General features: G+C 49.3%; 1 protein-coding gene across 4 annotated transcripts in view; it reads left to right on the top strand.

Annotated features, from left to right (window-relative positions):
* ABL1 (ABL proto-oncogene 1, non-receptor tyrosine kinase) overlaps positions 1–18,395 on the top strand; it is a 64,237-nt gene extending 45,842 nt beyond the window's left edge. For all 4 annotated transcript variants that reach the window (XM_081967529.1, XM_081967528.1, XM_081967531.1 and 1 more), the window contains exons 4-11: positions 38–310; positions 7,880–7,964; positions 8,263–8,440; positions 11,381–11,565; positions 13,133–13,285; positions 13,656–13,745; positions 14,151–14,312; positions 14,862–18,395. In XM_081967529.1, coding sequence (XP_081823655.1) covers positions 38–310; positions 7,880–7,964; positions 8,263–8,440; positions 11,381–11,565; positions 13,133–13,285; positions 13,656–13,745; positions 14,151–14,312; positions 14,862–16,471 — 2,736 coding nt within the window. In that variant the 3' untranslated portion in view covers positions 16,472–18,395. The remainder of the gene's footprint in view (positions 1–37; positions 311–7,879; positions 7,965–8,262; positions 8,441–11,380; positions 11,566–13,132; positions 13,286–13,655; positions 13,746–14,150; positions 14,313–14,861) is intronic.
* Positions 18,396–21,829: the final 3,434 nt, after the last annotated feature.

The raw sequence follows: 21,829 nt of genomic DNA, 5'->3' as shown, positions 1-21,829 counted from the left end.
TCTCTCTCTCTCTCTCTCTTTCTCTGCTTCTCTCCAGCTTTACGTTTCCTCCGAGAGCCGCTTCAACACCTTAGCAGAGCTGGTCCACCATCACTCAACCGTGGCCGACGGGCTGATCATCACTCTCCACTACCCTGCCCCCAAGAGGAACAAGCCCACCATTTACGGTGTCTCCCCCAACTACGACAAGTGGGAGATCGAACGGACGGACATCACCATGAAGCACAAACTTGGGGGCGGACAATACGGGGAGGTGTACGAAGGCGTCTGGAAGAAGTACAACCTCACCGTGGCGGTGAAGACCCTCAAGGTAAGCGTTGCCAAGTCTTCATTTCAAATCTTCCATTGCATCCTGTGACTGAAAGCCAGATTTTTAGGAGCCTTAATTTTGGGAAGAGCTAAATAAATACATAAAAATAAGTAAATACATAAATAAATGAATATAAGTAAGTAAGTAAATACATAAATACATGTGTGTGTGTGTCACACACACACACAAGCAGGGACACCATGGCTCAGCGGCTCAGATGCTGAGCTTGTCGATCAGAAACGTCGGCAGTTCAAATCCCTAGCGCCGCGTAACGGAGGGAGCTCCCGTGACTTGTCCCAGCTTCTGCCAACCTAGCAGTTTGAAAGCATGTAAAAAATGCAAGTAGAAAAATAGGGACCACCTTTGGTGGGAAGGGAACAGCATTCCATGCGCCTTCGTTGTTGAGTCACGCCAGCCACATGACCACGGAGAGGTCTTCGGACAGCGCTGGCTCTTGGGCTTTGAAACGGAGATGAGCACCATCACCCCCTAGAGTCAGGAACGACTAGCACCTTTTTAAAATTCACTAAAGTTCCTTTTTGTGGTTGTTTTTAAAAGATGGGGAAATACTGCCATCTAGTGTTAATAATCGGGAACTTTCGCTGGTGGCAACTCAACACTGGAGATTGTTGTTCCTAAGGGACACACAAAGGGTCACCCAATCACTTTTTGCGACCTTCGGTCAAGCCCAGTCAGTGGGAAAACCAGATTCACTTAACAACCGTGTTACTAACTTAACAATGGGAGGGATTCACATAAGCAAGAAAGATCATAGAATCAGGCAACACTCCGTTAGAATAGAGAAGAAAATAAGAAAGGATAGGATAGATTGGAATGGAATAAAATGGAGTGGAATAGAACAGAACAGAACAGAACAGAACAGAATAGAAATCTTTATTGGCCAAGTGTGATTGGACACAAAAGGAATTTGTCTTTGGTGCAGATACTCTCAGTGTACATAAAAAGACAAGATACATTGGTCAAGAGTCATAAGAAACCACACTTAATGATGGTCATAGGGTACAAATACAATCAAATCATACTAAGAAACAATATCAATTGTAAGGATACAAACAACAAAGTTAGTCATAAGTGGAAAGAGTTAGGCACTAGGAAGGAAGAGAAGATTAATAGTAATTGTAATGCAGACTTAGTGAATAGTTTGACAGCATTGTGGGAATTAGTTGCTAACTAGAGTGATGGCATTTGGGAAAAACTGTCCTTGTGTCTAGTTGTCTTGGTGTGCAGTGCTCTATATCGTCATTTTGAGGGTAGGAGTTGAAACAATTTATGTCCAGGATGCGAGAGGTGTGTAGATATTTTCACAGACCTCCTTTTGACTCGGGCCATGTCCAGGTCCTCCATGGAAGGCAGGTTGGCAGCCATTGTTTTGCCTGCAGTTCTGATTCTCCTCTGAAGTCCGCCTTGTCTGCCTTGTTGGGTTGCAGAGCCAAACCAGACAGTTATGGAGGCAGAGGACAGACTCAATCCTTCCTCTGTAGAACTGGATCAGCAGCTCCTTGGGCAGTTGTCTCGCCTAGCAACATAAATTTTGGGCTCATTTGTGGTCGTAAGCCAAGGACCACCTGTATGATAGTTGGTTTCATGGCATGAAACACGGCTAATCTCTTTATTACTCCAAACTGCCTCCAAATTCTGACCTGATCAAGAAAGGCAAAGCTTGCATTCATCACAGCTTTTTTATCTCCCTTCCTTGAAGCTCTGCCTCTAGGAAACCATCAATTTTCCCCACGAAAAAGGGAATGGCTGGGGAGAGAGTAGAAATGACTTTAAAAACCCCTTTATTTCAATACCTGCCCTTCCTGCGCAAAATATCCAAAGATCCAAATGGTTATTCTGGATGATGCCCAATCACAGGGATGAAACCGGGGACCCTTCCGACTTCCCAAGTTTGCCGAATTGTCACCCCGAGTCCTTGGAGAAGAAGATAAAAAACAACAACAACAACGAGGAGTTAAATAATGTTACAGCAGTTTCTTGTTTTTCGAGGGATTGAGGATGACAGTCCTGCTTTCCCTCCGGCTCCCAGTTATCTAACACTTAGATTACTCATCTTTTCACATTTTCCCTCTCACTTGTCACTTTTGAATGATTGATTGATTATAATCAAGTCATTTTAGACTCCTGGAGAATTTCTCTTAGAGAATCTTATTATCCCTAGCTTGTTCTTTGAAGTCTCAATTGCAGCCACAAGGCCCTTGCAACTGAGTCCTTCCACCTTCTTGCTGGTTGTCTTCTCCTGTTTCCTTCCATCTTTCCCAGCATTTGAACTTACCTGGGACCTAGAACATAGGATAACAGATTTAGAAGGGACCTTGGAGTCCCCAACCTTTCGGACATCAGGGGCCACTAAATTCATAATTTTAAATCCCGTGGACCACCAATATGATCTGCCTAATGACCGGCTGGGTGGGCATGGCTAGGTGGTCATGTGACTGGGTGGGCGAACTCGATGTCACTCAAGTCGAGGGGGGCCTCGCCAGCCTCTACTCACCCCTCCCCTCCCAGCCACTCCTCGCCTGCCCGCCCGGGCTCCTTAGGGCCCTAGAAGGAAGCAGCTGCTGGAGTGAAGCAGCCCTCAGGAGAAAGAGTTGGTAAAACAGCCCAGTTCAAATTGGATCCGGCCAAGAAGGAGGCTCAGCAGAAGCACCTCACTGAGGACTAGGAGCATAGGCTTTCCAAGCAGAGGGTGCAAGGCCAGGTACCGGCCCCTGGAGGCTCAGAGGGCTGAGATGGTCAGCCAGTTCCAGGCCATGATGCAGTCCCACTGGAATGAGGCCCTCCGGCTCTTTGCCACCAGCGGCTCTTCCCTCTAGCCTTCGCCCAAAGCCCCCCACCAGGAGGTTGAAACAGACCCCAAGTTGGAATTTTTGTCCCCTTCCGACCCCCACAAAAAGACCCCGAAGGGGGAGACTCTCTGCAGCCACACAAGCGTTCATTGCACGTATCCGTCCCAGGGGCCGTAGTTAGAGAGGACCCTTCATTTAGTGCAACGTAAAAAAAGGCAAATCATTTTTCTGCGGACCACCAACATTTTCTCGTGGACCCCCAGTGGGTGACCGCTGTTCTAAAGTGTCTGGCTGGGGAATTCTGGAAGTTGAAGGTCCTCCAGTCTCCAAGTGGCCACGGTGGGAGAGCCCTGGTCTAAAGTGGCCTTTTGGCCTGCCTCCCCCAGCAAAGGCTGGCTCTCCCAGCGGAAAGTAAGAGCGGGGGAAGGGAGCCGCCTCTTCCACAGGTCCGACTGGACTTCGGGTGGTGATTCATTATTTTTCAGCCACAGACTATTTATTATCCTGCTTTCGGAGTTGCCGGGAGCCACCGAGAGGCTGCTTTGACAAAGTAGTTTCCGCGGAGAGATAAATGAGGGCCAGCGCTGCCCCCATTCAATACTTCTCCCAACGTTTAGCTCAGGCGATGCCCTTAAATAAGACTTCAATTAGCATGGGATGTTTGCACGCACGCACGCATGCAAGCACACACACACACACACACACACACACACACACACCAAAACCAACACAGAAAGAGGGGGGATGTGTTGGAAGACACATCCTCCTTCTCTCTCTCTCTTTTCCCTTCCTTTCCCATTTTCCTTCCTTTATTCTTCCTCCTTTTTCCCCTTTCTCATTTCCCTTCTTTCTTTTCTTTTTTCTCCTTCACATTGCCCATCCTTTCTTCTTCCTTCTTTCTTTCTTCTCTTTCTCTTCTTTTCCTCTTTCTAATTTCCATTCCTTGCTTTTTTACTTTTGTCATGTCTCCTCCCTCCCTCCCTTCCTTCCCTCCCTCCTTTACTTTCCCATTTTCTTTCCATTATCCATCCTTCCTTTTTCCCTTTCTCATTTCCCTTCCCTTCTTTCCTTTTTTTCCCTTTTCCCCTTTTCCTTCTTCTTCCTTTTTCTCTGTCACATTGCCCTGCCTTCTTCCTTCTTCTTGCTTTCTCTTCTTTTCCCCCTTTCTAACCTCCCTTCCTTACTTTTTTACTTTTGTCATGTCTCCTCCCCTCCCAAGCAAATTCTGAGTCCCATTTCATTGCAGAGTCGTGGCCATCACCAGGAATGTCCCTCATGGAGAGTTAGGTATGTTCATTGCAGGAGGAGAAAAAGAATTAAGAAAGATTCTATACTGGTTCCAGGATCAAATTATGAGTTGCTGAGTCATTTGACCCGAAGAAGGGTGGGTGGGTGGGTGGGTACTGCAGTTAAATTTTGCCTGCAACGTTCTTAAACTCATTGGTAAACTAATAAGGGTGCTATTTAGCCCGGAATAAATAGCCTATGGCTCTGATTGTCTTATATTTTTGAATCAATAGCCTTTTAAAGACTCCTGGAGCTGCCTTCCCTCAACATTCCTCTTTTCCCATTGTACGATATATCAATGCAGTTTTTTGTCTCCTGGAGTAAATGAAAACGTGCAGAAAAACCCAAGACAGTACAGAAATGCTTGGGGTGTGGGGGGTAATGGTGGATTTTATTGTCACAGATTATTCGCCCTCCCTCCCCCCAATTAATTTTCAGTTTCACATATTTCATTTCACATATCTGTGTTTATTTTCTCCGGAAGTTCCATTTTACTAGGGACGCGGTGGCTCAGTGGCTAAGATGCTGAGCTTGTTGATCAGAAAGGTCAGCAGTTCAGCGGTTCGAATCCCATGCGCTACATAAGAGCGTGAGCTCCCGTGACTTGTCCCAGCCCCTCCCAACCTAACAGTTGGAAAGCATGTAAAAAATGCAAGTAGAAAAATAGGGACCACCTTTGGTGGAAGGGAACAGCGTTCCGTGCGCCTTTGACGTTGAGTCATGTCGGCCACATGATCTTCGTACAGCGCTGGCTCTTCGGCTTTGAAACGGAGATGAGCACCATCACCCCCTAGAGTCAGGAACGACTAGCACAGATGTGCGAGGGGAACCTTTATCATTTTCCTGGACCGTTTTGTATTGTAACCCTACTCCAGATTGGGCGTGGGGTAGCGACCTCATGCAGATGAATTTCACGCCTCTCCCAAAACATGGAATCCTGCATCCAGTTTTGGTCGCCACAATATAAAAAAGATGTTGAGACTCTGGAAAGTGTGCAGAGAAGAGCAGCCAAGAGGATGAGCCAAGGTAGAAGTGCTGTGGAAGTAGAAATGCCATTCTCAATTATCACACTATGACTGACTGTGAATTATTTAATCCCTGCCATGGAGCTGTTATCTAGCCTCCCATGCATACACAAAGACCAAGGGCTACGATTGGTCTCCTTTCCAGAAGCTGGGATGCTTCTAGCAGATTCACAAGCATCCACCTGTTATTCCTTGAACTGAACTTCTGCCAATCGTATTGGTATGTGTGTGTGTGTATAATACACACACACTCATGTATACTGTATGCACACACCAACATGCTTGGTCACCACAGGGGATCCCAAATTCTGAGATTGGTAAACAATCAGCAAACAATCGGGGTAGCTTTTACTACAGCTAGCTCAGAAACCAAGCCAAGCTCTCTAGTAGCATAGATGATGTTACCTAGTTTGGTAATGAAAAGTTTACAAGAAAGCCACAAAGCTCAGAGAGCACCAAGGACCCCACAGTCTTCCTCCTCCTCCTCCTCCTCCTCCTCTTCTTTCTCCTCCTCCTCCTCCTCTTCTTCTTCATCCTCCTCCTCCTCCTCCTCCTCTCCACAAGTCCCCACTTCCTGCTAGCCCTGACGTTACCTCGCTTGCTAATGAAAGATCTGCAAGAAAATCAACAACCTCAGAGTCCATTAAGAATTGTAGTCACAAGTCAAGGACTACCTACATACAACGATAATGGCTTAAAGTTCATGCAGAGAAGAGAAGAGAATAGGAAGGGAACTTGGAGGTCTTCTAGTCCAGCCCCCTGCTCAAGCAGGCAAAGCTATACCATCTCAGACAAGTGATTGCCCAGTCTCTTCTTAAAAACCTTGGATGGAGCACCGACGATTTCTGGTGGCAAGCTGCTCCACTGGTTAATTCTTCGCACTGTTAGGAATTTTCTCCTTAATCCCAGGTTGTTTCCCTCCTGGATTAGTTTCCATCCGTTGCTTCTTGTCCTGCCTTCAGGTGCTTTGGAAAATAAGTTGACCCCTCTTCTTCTTTGGGGCAGCCCCTCAAATACTGGAAGGCTGCTGTCATGCCTCCTTTTCTCTGGACTGGCCAAACCCAAAACCTGCAGCCGTTCTTCATATGTTTTAGCCCCCAGGCCTCTGATCATCTTAGTTGCTCTTCTCTGCCCTTGTTCCAAAGTCTCCACGTCTTTTTTTTTTTTTGGGGGGGTAGTATGGTGACCAAAACTGGTTGCAGTTCTCCAACAATACTGGGAATGGCACCTTTAAAAACAACAACAACTGGGTAACAGCCTTAAAATCAAATAGAAAATAAATCATCCGGGGGCCTGTGGAGCATCTATGCTCCGAGAAGGAAGGAAGCCCACTGTTTCCAAAAGAGTTCAGTTTTCAATCCTGCCCAAGTAAATAAGCAGAAAAGGAGTGGGGGGGGGGGGGGCAGGGAAAATTGGTGGTGTTTGTAGCTTTCTTTAGAAATCGCATTGATTTCACTGGGGTTCCTTGCTTGGCTGTGTCTCTGCATTTCCCGCGTGTGGCCTTCGAGCCGACACACACACACACACAAAGAAACTGGATAATGAAATTTCGGGGACGGGGGGGTGAGGAAAGAAGAAGAAGAAGGGGGAAAAATGGGTTTCCACTGATGTGAATTGGGGAAGGGTTTATGTATGTATTTATTTCCACTCCAGCAATCCTTTTGCAAGTCCACCACATGCTCTTTCATGTTTTCCATGCCATCCTTGAGAGGAAAAGAAATGAAATCAAAGGGAGAAGCTGTCGTGACGGCCAATACTACCATCTTATGATCTGCCTTTTTTCCCTCTCATCCTTGATGGTCCCAGGGTCACAAATTAGGATCGGAGACCAGCGAAGGGGGGAAGTGAACTGGGTATAGCAATTTTAAAAAGGGATAAATTTCAAGTTTGCTTTGGTTGTTGTAAAGAAGATCAGAGCTCATTTCATTGTTCCTTTCCCTATTTATCCCTTCCCTTCTTTCTTCATCTCTTCCCTTCCCTTCTTCATCCCTTCCCTTGTCCCAAAGGTGCTTTTTCAAGAAGCCAACTGGACTCTCTGGAAACAAAAATCTAGTGGCCTCTTGAAAAAGCACCTTTGGGACAACCATGACCTGGATGACTGAGGATCTCCAAAGCCACTTCCCTCTCTCCTTCCCCTTCCTTTCCCCTCCTTCCTTCTCCCGCTCCTCCTCCTTCCCCTTCCCCTCCCCATCCATCCATCCATCCATCCAAGGAAGGAAGGAAGGAAGGAAGGAAGAGAGGGAGGAAAGGAAGGAAAGAAAGATGGAAGGGAGGAGGGAAGGAAGAGAAGAAGGGAAGGAAGAAAGGAGGAGAGAGGGGACGGAGGTACGGAAGGAAGGAAGGCAGTTAGTTCTAATGATTGTGCTGGAAATAGCTTTCTTCCACCCAGCAACCAACTTTGGGGTCTGAGCCCTTCTTCCCACTCCCCCCCCCTCTTCTTGTCACAGGAAGATACGATGGAGGTGGAAGAATTCCTGAAAGAGGCGGCCGTCATGAAAGAAGTCAAGCATCCAAATTTGGTGCAATTACTGGGTAAGTGACAGGAAGGGCCATGGAGCCCCTTGCCTGGCGACCGGGGTGCGAAAGAGGCACGAAGCTGCTCACCACACCATAGCAGCTCCACATGGAGGTGCCCCCTTTCCCTCTCAGGGGCTAGCAATTGATTCCTGAAAAGGGGAGGGGGGGAAAGGGAGCCCAAAAGAGGGTCTTTAATTAATTCGGGAGGCCAAAGCTTCTTCGGCGTCTACCTGGGGAGCCTCCCTTTGGGCCACCCTTCGGCTTGGGAAGCTTTGAGCTCCTGCCTTGGCTTACTCTCCACGTTGCTCGGCAGGGGTCTGCACGAGGGAGCCCCCCTTCTACATCATCACGGAGTTCATGACCTTCGGGAATCTGCTGGATTTCTTGAGGGATTGCAACCGGCAAGAGGTGAACGCGGTGGTCCTCCTCTACATGGCCACCCAGATTTCCTCCGCCATGGAGTACCTGGAGAGGAAGAATTTCATCCACAGGTAGGCAGGGCAGAGAATGCCAGCTCCGTTCCCAGACTGACCGACCAACCAACTTCCTTCCTTCCCATAGCATATTGTCTCCTTCCTTCCTTCCTTCCTTCTTTCCTTCTCATGGCATATTATTTGATCCCTCCCTCCCTTCCTTCATCTCCTCTCCCTCTCCCCTCCAACAGCAGATTGTGCTAGGGGCCACGGCAGAAAAGGCCCTTCTCCTCAGCCCTGGCAGCCAAAATTCAGCAGGCCCCTTCCTCTGGACCAACTGCGACCTGCTAAACCCGTGTGTGTGTCTCTGTGTGTGTGTGTGTGTGTGTTTGTGTGTGTGTGTAGAGATAAATGGAAATACCCCAACTGAGGGGTGCCCTCTCCTTTTTGACCCAAGACGAGCCCAATATTTGCGTGCGCACACCCCGTGCAGCAGCCTCTTGCCGTATCTCCGCACCCCCTCCTAAGCCCCCTTGCTCTCCTTCCAGAGGCAACCGGCTGAGCTGCTCGGGCCGAGAGGCACCGCGAAGGCCGGCCTTGCGTCTTGTAAGGGGTTCGTAGCCCCCAAAAGTCTCCCCTGACTCATTTGTCCCCCTCCCCCTCCGCCTCTTGCACAGCGGAGGCCTTTGTGCTTTTGTAATGAAGGCTGGTGATGGAACCACCTTCCTCATTCTTCGCAGCTCTTTTGTGTGGCCAAAGGGCGCAAGGACGTCCTCCAGGAACGGCCCCCAAATTGCCCATAATGGCAGCTTCTCCCTATGAAGTTCTCCCTTTTCTTTTTCCGTCTCTCTCTCTTTCTCTCTCTCTCTCTCTCTCTCCCTCCTTCTCTTATTCTTCCTTGGGTGCCTCTACTTCCTCCAAAGCCCCTTTGTCCATCCTTCACTCACCTTGTCATCCGCTCGGCTTTCACGGTTCTTTATTGTGCGCGCTTTATCTCTCTCTCTCTCTCTCGATTAGCCATCTTTGCCAGCCAGGGCCCGTCTGGAGGATTTTGACCTTTAAGTGAGCTGCAATTACAGTCCAGGCTTTGCATTCTTTGTCTGGGGAAATGGTCTCTGATCGGCCTAATAGCAAAGCCTGGCGGGAGACTCGGTCCACTCTTCCATCAGTGGGGAAGGAGTGGCGGGGGGGGGGGAGGTAAAAGGCTCCTTCTTGTGCCATTTTTCCTCCCGCGAGATAAATGTGGGACTCTGTTCCACAGGAGGTAGACGCTGCCCAGATGCTTCCCAGGGACTTTGGCACAGGGCATTTGTGAGTCTGATGTTCTGGGGAGCGTCCCCACAGCTCTGGAGCCTACAGAATGCAGAGAGCTGAAAGGGACCTTGGAGGTCTTCTAGTCCAACCCCTTCCTCCGGCAGGAGACCTGACACCACTCAGAATAACAAATAACAGTGTTGGAAGGGACCTTTGGAGGTTCTAGTCTAAACCCTTGCTCAAGCAGGATAAGGGACCTTACACCACTCAGAATACCAGAGATGGAAGGGACCTTTGGAGGTCTTCCTCAAGCAGGAGACCCTGTACAAACCGTTTCAGACAAATGGTTGTCCAGTCTCTTCTTGGAAGATCTCCATTGATGGAGCACCCACAACCTCTGGAGGGAAGCCGTTCCATTGATAATTGTTCTTCTATCAGGGAATTCCTCCTTAGTTCTAGGTTGCTTCTCTCCTTGATTCGTTTCCACCCATTGCTTCTTCTCCTGCAAAGGAGGACAAAGAAGAGGGAGTCAGCTTATTCTCCAAAGCACCCGAGGGCAGGAGAAGACGCAATGGGTGGAAGCCAATCAAGGAGAGAAGCAACCTAGAACTAAGGAGGAATTTCCTGACAATTAATCAGTGGAACAACTTGACACCAGAAGTTGTGAATGCTCCAACACTGGAAGTTTTTAAGAAGAGACTGGACAACCATTTGTCTGAAGTGGTGTAGGGTTTTCCTGCCTAGGCAGGGGGTTGGACTAGAGGACCTCCAAGGTCCCTTCCAATTCCCTTATTCTATATATTTTCGGAGGCAACCTTCTGAATCCATGCGGTCCTTTGAGAACTTGGAGCAGGAAGATCTGGAGATTCTAGGAGGCTTTTGGAGGGGAGAGTGGCCTTTCCTGTGTATTTTGTGTGTCTTGGGAGCTGTGGTGCTTTTCAGGCCTTCGTGGAGGAGCTCAAGTGACAGAGGCTTTAGTCTTTTCAAGAGCAGCCTGTTTCCCCTGGATGGTGCTCCTTCTGAAGAACCAGAAGCTGCTCTTGAACAATGCAGGACAGATTGAAGTGCCCTCTGGGACCTATCCCTCACGTTGAATGACAGAACGGCCGCTTGTTCTGCTGGCGCTTAAGGCAAAGAGAAGGTCTCTGAGGGGGCTTGCTCCAGTGGGAGAAAAAGCAGAAGCCCTGAATCGGTGTCCCGATTTAATGTGACACAGGCTGGAGGAATTCTCCCCCACTCCCGCCCTCCCTCTCCCTCTCTCTCATATCCTAGGGGTTTTTAGCCATTTGTCAGGAATCTATCCGTATCTGTCTGTCTTCCACCCTAATCTCCTCCTCCTCCTCCTCTTGTTCTGCTTCTGCTGCTTCTCCTCCTCATTTTCTTTGTCTTCCTCTTTCTCCTCGTCTTCCTTTTCTCTTCCTCCTCTTCTGCTTCTCCTCCTCCTCCTCTTCTTTGTCTTCCTCTTTCGCCTTGTCTTCCTCTTCTCCTCCTCCTCTTCCTCTCCTCCTCCTCCTCCTCCTCCTCCTTTTCCACCTTCTTTTCCTCCTCCTATGAACCATATCTATTTTTCTTCCTGTTTAGCCTAGCACCTCTTTAAACTGCAAATCGTATCTATCTGTGTTCTCTTCCTCTCTACATCTTTCTGCGCTTGAATCTGCCTCCTCTCGGCACATTCTTCACCTTACTTCTGCTTTCCCCTTGAAGCTTTTTTTAAGCCGTTTCCCTCACCGTCGTCTTAACAGCAATCTCCTCCTCCCCCTGCAGGGACCTGGCTGCCCGAAACTGCCTGGTGGGGGAGAACCACCTGGTGAAGGTAGCTGATTTTGGCTTAAGCAGATTGATGACTGGGGATACTTATACCGCTCATGCTGGAGCCAAGTTCCCTATCAAGTGGACCGCGCCGGAAAGCCTCGCTTACAACAAATTCTCCATCAAATCGGATGTCTGGGGTAAGAATACAGAGCAAGAGAGTAGGAAGGGGCCTTGAAGGTCATCTAGTCCTTCCTTAGGCAGGAGATCCTATATCGGGGTCAGCAACCTGCAGCTCTGGAGCCGCATGTGGCTCTTTCATCCCTCTGCTGCGGCTCCAAGTCGCTGGTCAGCATCACAATTGATAAGGCTTTTGGTTAGGACAAGGTAGAGGGAAAAGGATGCCACGCTAGGAGGAGACTCTATGGTGGGCGGGGGAACCAGACTCCCGCTCAGCTCCAGAATTGAACGGTGGGCTTCCGGTTAGGACTTTTGCGTCTCTTTTTGAGAGGTTGCCGACCTCTCTCCTATACCGTCCTGGTCCAGTGGTTGTCCGGCATCTTCTTGAAAAGCTCCAGTGAAGGAGCACCCACATCTTCTGGAGAGGAAAGCCCTCCTAAAGTTGCCGGATGAAGGATGCACAGACATTTTTAGGCTGAAGCTTTTTTCAGGTGTTTCCTAAGCTTGTTCAGCTAAGATTATTGCTCCTGGTGGTATTTAGCAGTTTCTTCCTTTTGACCCCTTGAGAAATACAATTCTGAGCCAAATTGGGGGGGGGGGGGGAGAAGGAGGAAATCACCCCAAAGCGGGGATTGGGGGTCAGAGTGGTTGAGGCTGAAGGTAGGAAATCCAGCCAAGGGACTGGATCGGTTATTCAACCAGCAAATGAGTGGATGGGAGAATGAATCTCTGTAACGAAAGATATATTAAATATTTGTAGCTCAGGATTGAACTGTGGGATCCCTGGTGCTCTCTGAACTTGGTGGCTTTCTTGCAGACGTTTCATGACCCAACTAGGTAGCATCATCAGGGCTAGAAGGGGGGTTAGACTAGAAGACCTCCAAGGTCCCTTCCAACTCTGTTATTCTACTCTATTCTAAGTTTATATATAAAGCAGCTTTCTTCTAGCAGGAAAAGGTGCTTTTTCATCTTAGGTGTCCTTCTCCTTTCCGACTCAGCACCATATTTCTTTCCCTTCCTTCGCTGCCCAAGGAGGCTCCTAATAAAGAAAGATCTCAAAAATAGCCTCATTATTCACCTCATAATGCAAGTTGAGGATTTCTGTTTTCAAGCCCAGGAGCTGCTTTCTCTTCCGTTACTGTCGCTGGGCCAAAGCAAAGAGATTTTGATCTTTCTTTATCAAATATGCCTCCGTGCCTTCGGGGAGCCGAGGGGTCCTTTCCCCCCCAACCGCTCTGTTTTAGCAAAGTCCTCTTCAGAAGCATCCTTCCCCGGCTTCTGCAGAAAACAGTCTGTGTTAAAAAATGTTGGCTTGAGTCATCCTTTTTATTAATTTTAATTTTTTTAATTTTTTTTAAATTCAGACATCCTCTTCCATTAAACAGTGTGTCGTCTGGATACCTGTCACTATCTTCCTTCTCCCCCCCCCCCCAACCCCCACTCCTTTCCAGCTCTGATGATGCTACCTAGTTGGGTCATGAAACGCCTGCAAGAAAAGCGTTGCTGGCTGATCTGGTCTGCCTGCAGACTGAGATTGCGGTGGGCCCAATTGCCACCTCTGCTGATTCTCCCTTTCCTCCCTCGCAGCTTTTGGGGTCTTGCTCTGGGAAATTGCCACCTACGGCATGTCCCCTTACCCTGGGATCGACCTCTCGCAGGTCTATGAACTTTTGGAGAAGGACTATCGCATGGAGCGTCCCGAGGGCTGCCCGGAAAAAGTCTACGAGCTCATGCGAGAGTGTGAGTTTGCGCTCGGCTGCGGCCTGGCATTCATTTTCTTTCGGGTTGGGGAAGCCACAAGGCAAACCTGAGCCTGGGGGTGGGGGGGGGGGGCATTGAGCTTTGCTTTCCTGAGCCACCACTTAAGGGAAGAGGGAGGGGGGGTGCCGATATTCAGTGCAAAATTGCATTTTATTTTATTCACTGAACGTTATCCCCATGGAACGGAGGGGGATGGGTTTCCTCTTCGCCTCCTGCCTTTTCAGAGCTCCAGGCTAGCAGACCAGGGAAACCCACAGATTCACTCTCATCCTGGATTGGAAAGATATCATAGTTCTGGAGTTGAGCCCTTTCGGCTTTTCACCCCTTGCTCCCTCGGTCCCCTTTTTAGGCTGGCAGTGGAGTGCGTCAGAGAGGCCGTCCTTTGCCGAAATCCACCAAGCATTTGAGACGATGTTTCAAGAATCCAGCATTTCAGACGGTGGGTGCCTCCTGATCTTTCTTTCTTTCTTTCTTTCTTTCTTTCTTTCTTTCTTTCTTTCTTTCTTTCTTTCTTTCTTTCTCTCTCTCTCTCTCTCTCTCTCTCTCCCTCCCTCCCTCCCTCCCTCCCTCCCTCCCTCCCTTATAAGTAAATTAATTCCTTCCTCCTTCCTTCCTTCCTTCCTTCATTCCAGATTCCTTCCACTCACCCATCCTTTTTCTAGTCTAGTCTGTTCTGTTCTGTTCTATGACATTCTAAAAGAGTTAAGAAAAAAGTTTTGTGAACTAGTTGATGCTATTCTTATGGTCAGTGACCAAAACCGAGATTAGTTTTAAGAGAGTTTGAATTTCATATATGATTTTCTGGTCTTTCATCTGATTTCCCCTTTTGCCTCTTCCTTTCCAGAGGTGGAAAAGGAGCTGGGGAAGAAAACGGTGAAATGTACGGTCAACCCATTTTTGCAAGCACCAGAGCTCCCCACGAAAACCAGATCATCTCGAAAAATGGCGGAATGGAAGGAGGTCGAGAGTTTAGAGGGGGGGCCTGCCAAAGCCCTGGCAGAAACTGGTAAGTTTAATTCTTCTTTACCATAAACTGGACACTGCCATAAGGGTGGGCAACCCATGGACGACCATGATGGCTGGGGAATTCTGGGAGTTGAAGTCCACACAGGTTAAAATAAGCCAACGTTGAGACATAATGGTTTAAGAGTATTGCCTTAGGTGCAAGCGATCGGATCCACAGCTGTAGGGTTCAAGTCAGGGGTGAAATGCTACCGGTTCAGACCCGTTCGCCTGAAGCAGTAGTATAAAAAAATGCTCCTGGTTCGGGTGAACCATTAGCTCTGATGATCAGCAGCGCGACAATCAGCTGTGCCGTGTGAAATCGCACAAAAACTCCTACCGGTTCAGCCAAACCGAGCCGAGCCTTGTCATCTCAAAATATTAGTTGCACTGTGCACAATCTGACATAGATAATTTTCCATGGAACTTAGAGGGGGTCGGTTCTGGATCTTTTGTGACTATGCCACAATTCAAGGCTAATGCTCCACTTGATACCCCCCCTCCCTGTGGGTTTCACATCTTGGGTCAAAATCTATCTGTTTTTATTTTGCAGACTCTACAGAGCACGAGCCGGCTGTGTCCCCTGTCCTGCCGCGGAAGGAACGGACTGCAGCCGATGGGAGTTTAAACGAAGACGACCGTTTGTTCCCCAAAGACAAAAAGACCAATCTTTTTAGCGCTCTGATCAAGAAGAAAAAGAAAACGGCGCCCACCCCTCCGAAGCGGAGTAGTTCCTTCCGGGAAGCGGAGGTGCATCTGGAGCATAGAGGAGGAGGGGAGGACGAGACCAAAGATAGCAACAACGGCGGTTTGCTCACACACCCTGCTGATCTAGAGGACCGTTCCAGGTTCCCCAACCCCAGCAGTGAGGCTGCCGGCGTTGCCAATGGGACTGGGAACTCCAGTCTTTTGACGCCAAATGTTTGGAAAAAATCGTGGTCCTCGGCCAATAATCGCCCAGGTCCCAACGAAGAGGATGGCGGCTCGATCTCCAGCAAGCGTTTCTTGCGTTCCTGCTCTGCCTCTTGCGTTCCCCATGGGGCCAGGGACGCCGAGTGGAAGTCGGTCACCCTCCCTCGGAACCCGCAGTCCATGGGGCACCAGTTTGACTCCTCCACGTTTGGGGGCCACAAGAGCGAAAAGCCCGCCCTGCCTCGGAAGCGAGCCAGTGAGGTAAAGGCTGACCTGGTCAGCAGGGGAATGATCACCTCGGGTCCTCGGCTGCTGAAGAAGAATGAGGAGACACTGGAAGAGAGTTCCAGAGAGGCCAAGTGTACCCTGGGCTCCAGCCCGCCCAGCCTTACCCCTAAACTCACCCGGAGGCAGCCTTTGCTTCCTTCTGCTCCTGGAGGCCCATTGGTTGAGCAGACCACGGTAGGCAAAGCTCCCCCGGGCATCTTTGCTGGCAAAGCCCTGGCCGAGGAGTCCCGTCTACGAAAGATGAAGCCAGACAAGGAAAAAGGGAAGCCGTCGAAGCTCAAACTTGCCCCACCTCCTCCGGTCTTGAACTTGGGTAAAAATAGCAAGGGGGTTCCTGGGCCAAGCCACGAAGTACCAGAAGGGTCCCTGTCCAAGAGCAAGCTGACAGTCGTGGCCGCGGAGCCCATCAACGCTGAGACCCCCAAGTCCGTGTTGTCCACCGAGGGAAGCAAAAAGCCACTGATGTCCTCCGTACCAAAGTCTCCTTCTGCCAAACCGCTCTTCGGTTCCCCTTCTCCCTCGCCCCCCATCGTCCCGTCCTCTCTGGCTGGGGACCAACCTCTCTCCACGGCCTTCATCCCCCTCATTTCCACCCGCGTGTCCCTGAGGAAGACCCGCCAACCTCCCGAGAAGATAGCGAGCGGCACCGTCACAAAGGGGACGGTCCTGGAGAGCTCCGATGCCCTGCGGACTGCCATCAACAAGAACTCAGAGCAGATGGTCAGCCACAGCGCCGTCCTGGAAGCGGGCAAGAACCTGTACACCTTCTGCGCCAGCTACGTGGACTCGATCCAACAGATGCGGAATAAGTTTGCGTTCCGAGAGGCCATCAACAAACTGGAGAACAGCCTCCGGGAGCTTCAGATCTGCCCTGCCACGGTTGGCGGAGGTCCGGCCGCCACTCCAGATTTTAGCAAATTGCTCGGCTCGGTCAAAGAAATCAGCAATATCGTCCAGAGGTAGCAGAAGTGGGGAGATCATCAGTGGCCCACGTTAGATGGAGCCGACCCAAGACATGGGTTGATTTCTGGGACAAAACAATGGGACCTCACACCTCAGAGAGACAACACACAAACTTAGCCACGTGGACTGTATCTTAGTTGTCCTCTGGGGTTGTCCAAGACCGTCAACTTTGAGCCTTCCGTTGCTTGGATGGCTCTCACCCTCAGGATACGCTCATCCATTGCTCCTCACGACCCCCTTGTAAAACAAGAACCACCTCCCCACCCTCCCCTAATCCATCTGTCTCATCTGCAATTTCCCTCAGGTTTCCTTCTTAACTCGGGGACCTCCAAATCTTGTGAAGCTTAACTGGTCTTAATGTCACGTCCTTTGGGACGCTCTAAGAAATGCTTCGCTTGCTTTCAGTGTGAGCTTTACGTTGAAAAGGGTGTGTGTGTGCTGCGGGACACCCCTTCGTCTCGGCCAAATGGATGGCAGGTTGCTTCCCTTGGCCCTCTTGGCATCTTGTCCGGTGCGGAAGAGCAGGCTCACGTATGAAGGTTCAATTAAGCTACTCTGTTGCCAAAAGCCCCCCCCCCCCCACAGGAATCTTCTCGGCTTGGCGCCTGCTAGGCGTTCAATAAGGGTCAACGGAATCCAAGGAGGTTGGACTTAGTGCGTAGGGATTCTAGGCTTCTGCCTCTTTTCACGCCACCCCCCCACTCCTTCTACACACACAGGGGTGCGTTCACACACCCCATTTTCTCTCTTAACCTTCCTGCCTCCCTCCTGTCCAGTGCAGACTTCGGTCTGAAACTAGGCAGGGCTCTTATGAGGTGCAATCAAAGCAACGGCCCTCTCCATCTGACACCACCCACCCACCCCCACTCCCCGGATAAAGGAATGACTACATAAACCATTTCGAGCCCATCCTTCACTCCCCGTTCGTTCAAGAGGTAGACCTCAGTTGCTTTGGGAAGGAGGCGAGGTGATTACGGCTCCCACCCAAAGCCAAGCTTGCTTCAATTTGGGTCGTTTGGGATTGCGCATCTCTTTTCCTTCCTTCTCTTCTTTTTCTTTCGGAAGGGAGGTTGCCCCGCGTCACTCTGCCTGAGTCCGCGCAGAGCCAGGAGGTCACCCGCTGCTTCTCTGCATGATTCACTCCGTGGGCCCGACAGGGAATCGATCCTTCTGCACTCCCTAACCTCCCCGCCTGGCGAAACCCTAAAAATGTGGGAGCAGGGAAACCTTGGGGGGGGAGGGTTGGAGGGGGAGCGTTGTCCTTCGAAACAAATTTGGGACGTTCGGTTCGCTGCCTCCCTTTTACGCTAAGCATTTCCACCCAGAAACCCTTTTTTTAAAAAAAAAATCTTCTTTCCCTCCGCCAGCGTGGATGCCGTCTTTGCTGGCAAACCCAGTTTAGCGGGCTGCCCTTGTGCGCCGTGGCCAGCCTAAACGGGGCGTTGGGGGGGGGACGACACACTGAAACTGTGATGACTTTTAAGCTTTGGAAGAATGGAGGTGAAGGGGGCGCTGCCTTCCCCCTCCCCCCCCCCCCCAATCCGGAGAAGGTCTGCTGTTTCCAGAGGGGATTTCCAGACTTTTGTGAATAACCTCTTGCTGTAAGATAAGACTTCCGTTCATATCTCAGTATTAATGCCTTTTGTAAGCCCTGCCTTCCAGCGTGCAAAGTAGCTGCCACTTTTTAATTCTTTGATTTCTATAGTACTCAACGGGAGGGGGGGTTTATTGTCTCTCCCCTCCCGACCTTCTTCACTTCTAGCTTACGTTGGTCCAATCCAGGACCTTTTAACATATCTTTTCTCCCATTTTCTTCCTCCTCTGCTACCACCATTTTTCATGTGATCTTTCGAAGGATTCCAGATGGTTATTTCTTAGTCTTTGTTTTTGTTTTTTTTAATAAATTGACGTTGGACAAAAAGAAGAGAGGAGGCCTCTGTGGTGGCAAGCTGACTCTCTCGCCTTGGGACTGGGCCACGGATGGGTAGCCGGGCGTTGGCCAAGGGCGAAGCCAAGGGACGAGGATTTAAGAAACACCCACGTGAGGCAGAGTGGACAGAGGGGAGGGAGCCCTTGACAAACACTCGTGAGATTGGGGGGGGCAAACTAAACCCAGATGAGCAAGCCATGGTTTGTTCCTGGGTCTGCAGGACCGTGATACGGCTGGGAATTTGTGCATTATGCACCCACCCTCTCGAAATCGATATCTTCCGCTCACTCGTTCTCCCCACGAGCCATTGGAAACCCAAAGCGCTGAAGCATTTCCCCTCTCCAGATCCCCCAAGAGGGATGCTCTTATTAAGACAAGCAGCAATCTTAGACGACATGACGTTACGCTTTCAATGCAGGCCCCTTGATTAAGAAATCACGGCTCTCGGACATCCTCTGCATTACTCCTGGCTCAAAGCAAGGACTCTGGTTCCATTTTCTCTCCCCTCCCAAGCCCCAAGGAGCCTCAATTAAACCAGGGCTCCATGAATCTTGCCGAAATCTTTGTTTATTGCGCTGCTCTGGCCACGGGGAAGAGACGTCAGCTGGAGATTTCAAGCTGGCCAATTAGCCGTTCCTTTTCGAACTGAGTCCAGTTTGCAAATATCTGTTGATCGTAGCTTGATAGAAAACTGACATGGCAAATATTTATGAAGGCTCTGAACACTTGGGTGGGGGGTGATGGGGAGAAAGCTGGGGAGGGGGGGGGAAAGGAGGCCCAGGAAAGTCGATAAAGTTTCCTGCAGCTTTGCCATTCCAGCTGACGTAGGGACAGAGAGGGAAACTGAGGCTGCAGTACTCCTTGTAAGGATGTTTCTGCCTTTCCACAACTGGCCCTGCGTTACGGACAGGTTTGCCCCTCAATAGCTCTGCTGCTTCTTTACGGTTTGGGTATTCCGTTAGTTCATTCACGGAACTAAAGCTACACACCTGGCAAGAAGGAAAGACTTACCTTAGGGCTTGTGTTCTCGGGGCAGGAAGCCAAGATCAGGCCTGTAACTTAACCCAATCCAAATCGGCCGATGCGTTTGCACGACGGGCTAATCGTGGTTAGTGGTAGCTGCCTTGTGCAAGTGCAGCCTTCTTGTTGAGATTATCCACCAGTTTAGTGTGCGACTTGGAAGGGGGGTTAATCCCAAAAATCAGTTTCATGGTGAGGCTTTCTTTCCCCTTGTGTCTTTTTATCCCTCTCCAACTCTTTTTTTAAAAAAAAATTAAAATAACGTTAGGGAACCGAATAGAGAGTCCGTCATGCCTGGCCTCTATGTCTACCAGGGGACTTCCAAGGAGAGGAACGATGGGGAGCCCAAATAATGCTGTTCCCCCTCCCCCCACCCCCCATGACACACAAAAGTAGCACTCAATGTGCAACCCCCACCACCCTCCCCAGGTCAATTTTGACGTTTGCACATTCAGTTCCCTGCAACATGCCTTTATTTTGAAAGTTCTTCAGCAAATCTTTCTTTTTTCAATATCCTTTTCTTGATGCACCTGTGGGTTTGCCTGCCTGTGACCCTCACTTTTGTTGTTGTTGTTTATTGATCAGATTTTTATCCCACCTTTATTACTTTAGAGGGTAATTCAAAACTATGAACATACCTAATACTCCTCCCTCGTCCCATTTTCTCCATAGTCACCTAGCTGGCTTTCATGCCTAAGACAGAACTAGAATTCACTATTTCCTGGTGATTGGGCCTTCCATGCCTTCTCTGCAAAAGTAACCTTTTCATTCATCGGTTATTAGTTGCCCAAGTTGGGGCAGCAGTTCAAATCTAGCCTCATACCCTCATAGCCACATGTTCAAAGTCAGACACAACGCACATTACCAGTGTGGGGGACAACATAAAAGCTACTCCTCGGTTTCTCTCTTGGACAAAAGCTTTAATAATAACGTTTCAGGGAAGTGTGGCTTTGTGTAATGAAATCATAGGACCTCTTGCCATCTTCAGATCTGCTGAATTTACAAAGCTGGTTCTGTAGGAGCTCCTTTGGACGAGAGGGTGTGTGACAGATGGTATCCCTTGGAGAATTTAAACCAATTTGGGGCAGCAAATGATCAAATTTCTAGTCACTCCGTTCCTCCCTCTGTTTTCTTAGTCACCAGTCCTGTTCTTCACAATTTTTGTCTTCTCGGAGGCCTTTTAATTGATTAGTTTCTGATACAGCAGAAGCTTATAAATAGCTGCAAAATTATAAAGAGAGGGACGATTCAGATTTAACATTGTACTCTGATGCTTGTTCCATGGTCTGGAGGAAGGATTAGAAGTAAAGGTTCCCTTCGCACATCTGTGATAGTTGTTCCTGACTCTAGGGGGTGATGGTGCTCATCTCCCTTTCAAAGCCGAAGATCCAGCGCTGTCCGAAGACTTCTCCGTGGTCATGTGGTCAATGCCGAAGGCTCACCAAATGCTGTTCCCTTCCCACCAAAGGTGATTCCTATTTTTTCTACTTGCACTTTTGACATGCTTTTGAACTGCTAGGTTGGCAGAAGCTCACTCCATTGCACGGCGCTAGGGGTTCGAACTGCCGAAACTTCGGCTTGACAAGCTCAGCATCTTACCCACTGAGCCACTGTGTCCCTTGGAGGAAGGATTGGGCAGCCTTTAAAAAAAAACGAGGGTTGATCAGGTTTGAATTCTGATTCGGATGACATGCTTATTCTGGGTGCTCCGTCACGGGTGGTTTTCAAAAATAGACTGGACCACATTCTGCCCAATAAAGTTAACACAAATGCAGATTTTAAAAGAATCATTTTAGGCGTGCCATCCTAAGAATTTGGAATGAGAAAGAAGGCCCTTTCCTAAGTTATCTCTCCGGTTGTCACCAAAACATGTGACCAAGGAAGATGAAGAGGGGTCTGGAGACTAAATTGTAGGATGAGTGGCTGGAAAAACTGCTTATGTCCAGCATAATGAAAGAAACCACTGGGGGGATATGATAGAATCTTCCAATATTTTAGGGGCTGCTCCAAAGAAGAGTAAAGGGTAAAATTATTCTCCAAAGGCCCTCGAAGGCAGGACAAGAAGCAACGGGTGGAAACTAATCAAGGAGAGAAGCAACTTGGAATTAAGGAGGAATTTCCTGACAGAACAATTAATCAGTGGAACAACTTGACTCCAGAAGTTGTGGGTGCCCCATCGCTGGAAGTTTTCAAAAATAGATGGGACAACTCTGGAATGGTATATAGGGTTTCCTGCTTGAGCAGTGGGTTGGACTAGAAGACCTCCGAGGTTCCCTTCCCTGATTTTATACTGTAAGAATGAAGGCGGGGAGGGAGAGAACATTGCAACTGGAGTAAAAATAGACCCCTAAGAGCTCAAGTCCATTAAAAGCTGTACTTTGACGGGCAGCTACTGGACTCCAGCAATA

The sequence above is a fragment of the Natrix helvetica genome (assembly GCF_964273705.1).
Source record: "Natrix helvetica genome assembly, chromosome: 15".
NCBI classification, from domain to species: domain Eukaryota; kingdom Metazoa; phylum Chordata; class Lepidosauria; order Squamata; family Natricidae; genus Natrix; species Natrix helvetica.
Note: the sequence above shows the minus strand (reverse complement) of the source record. Positions and strands in the feature narration are given on the sequence as shown.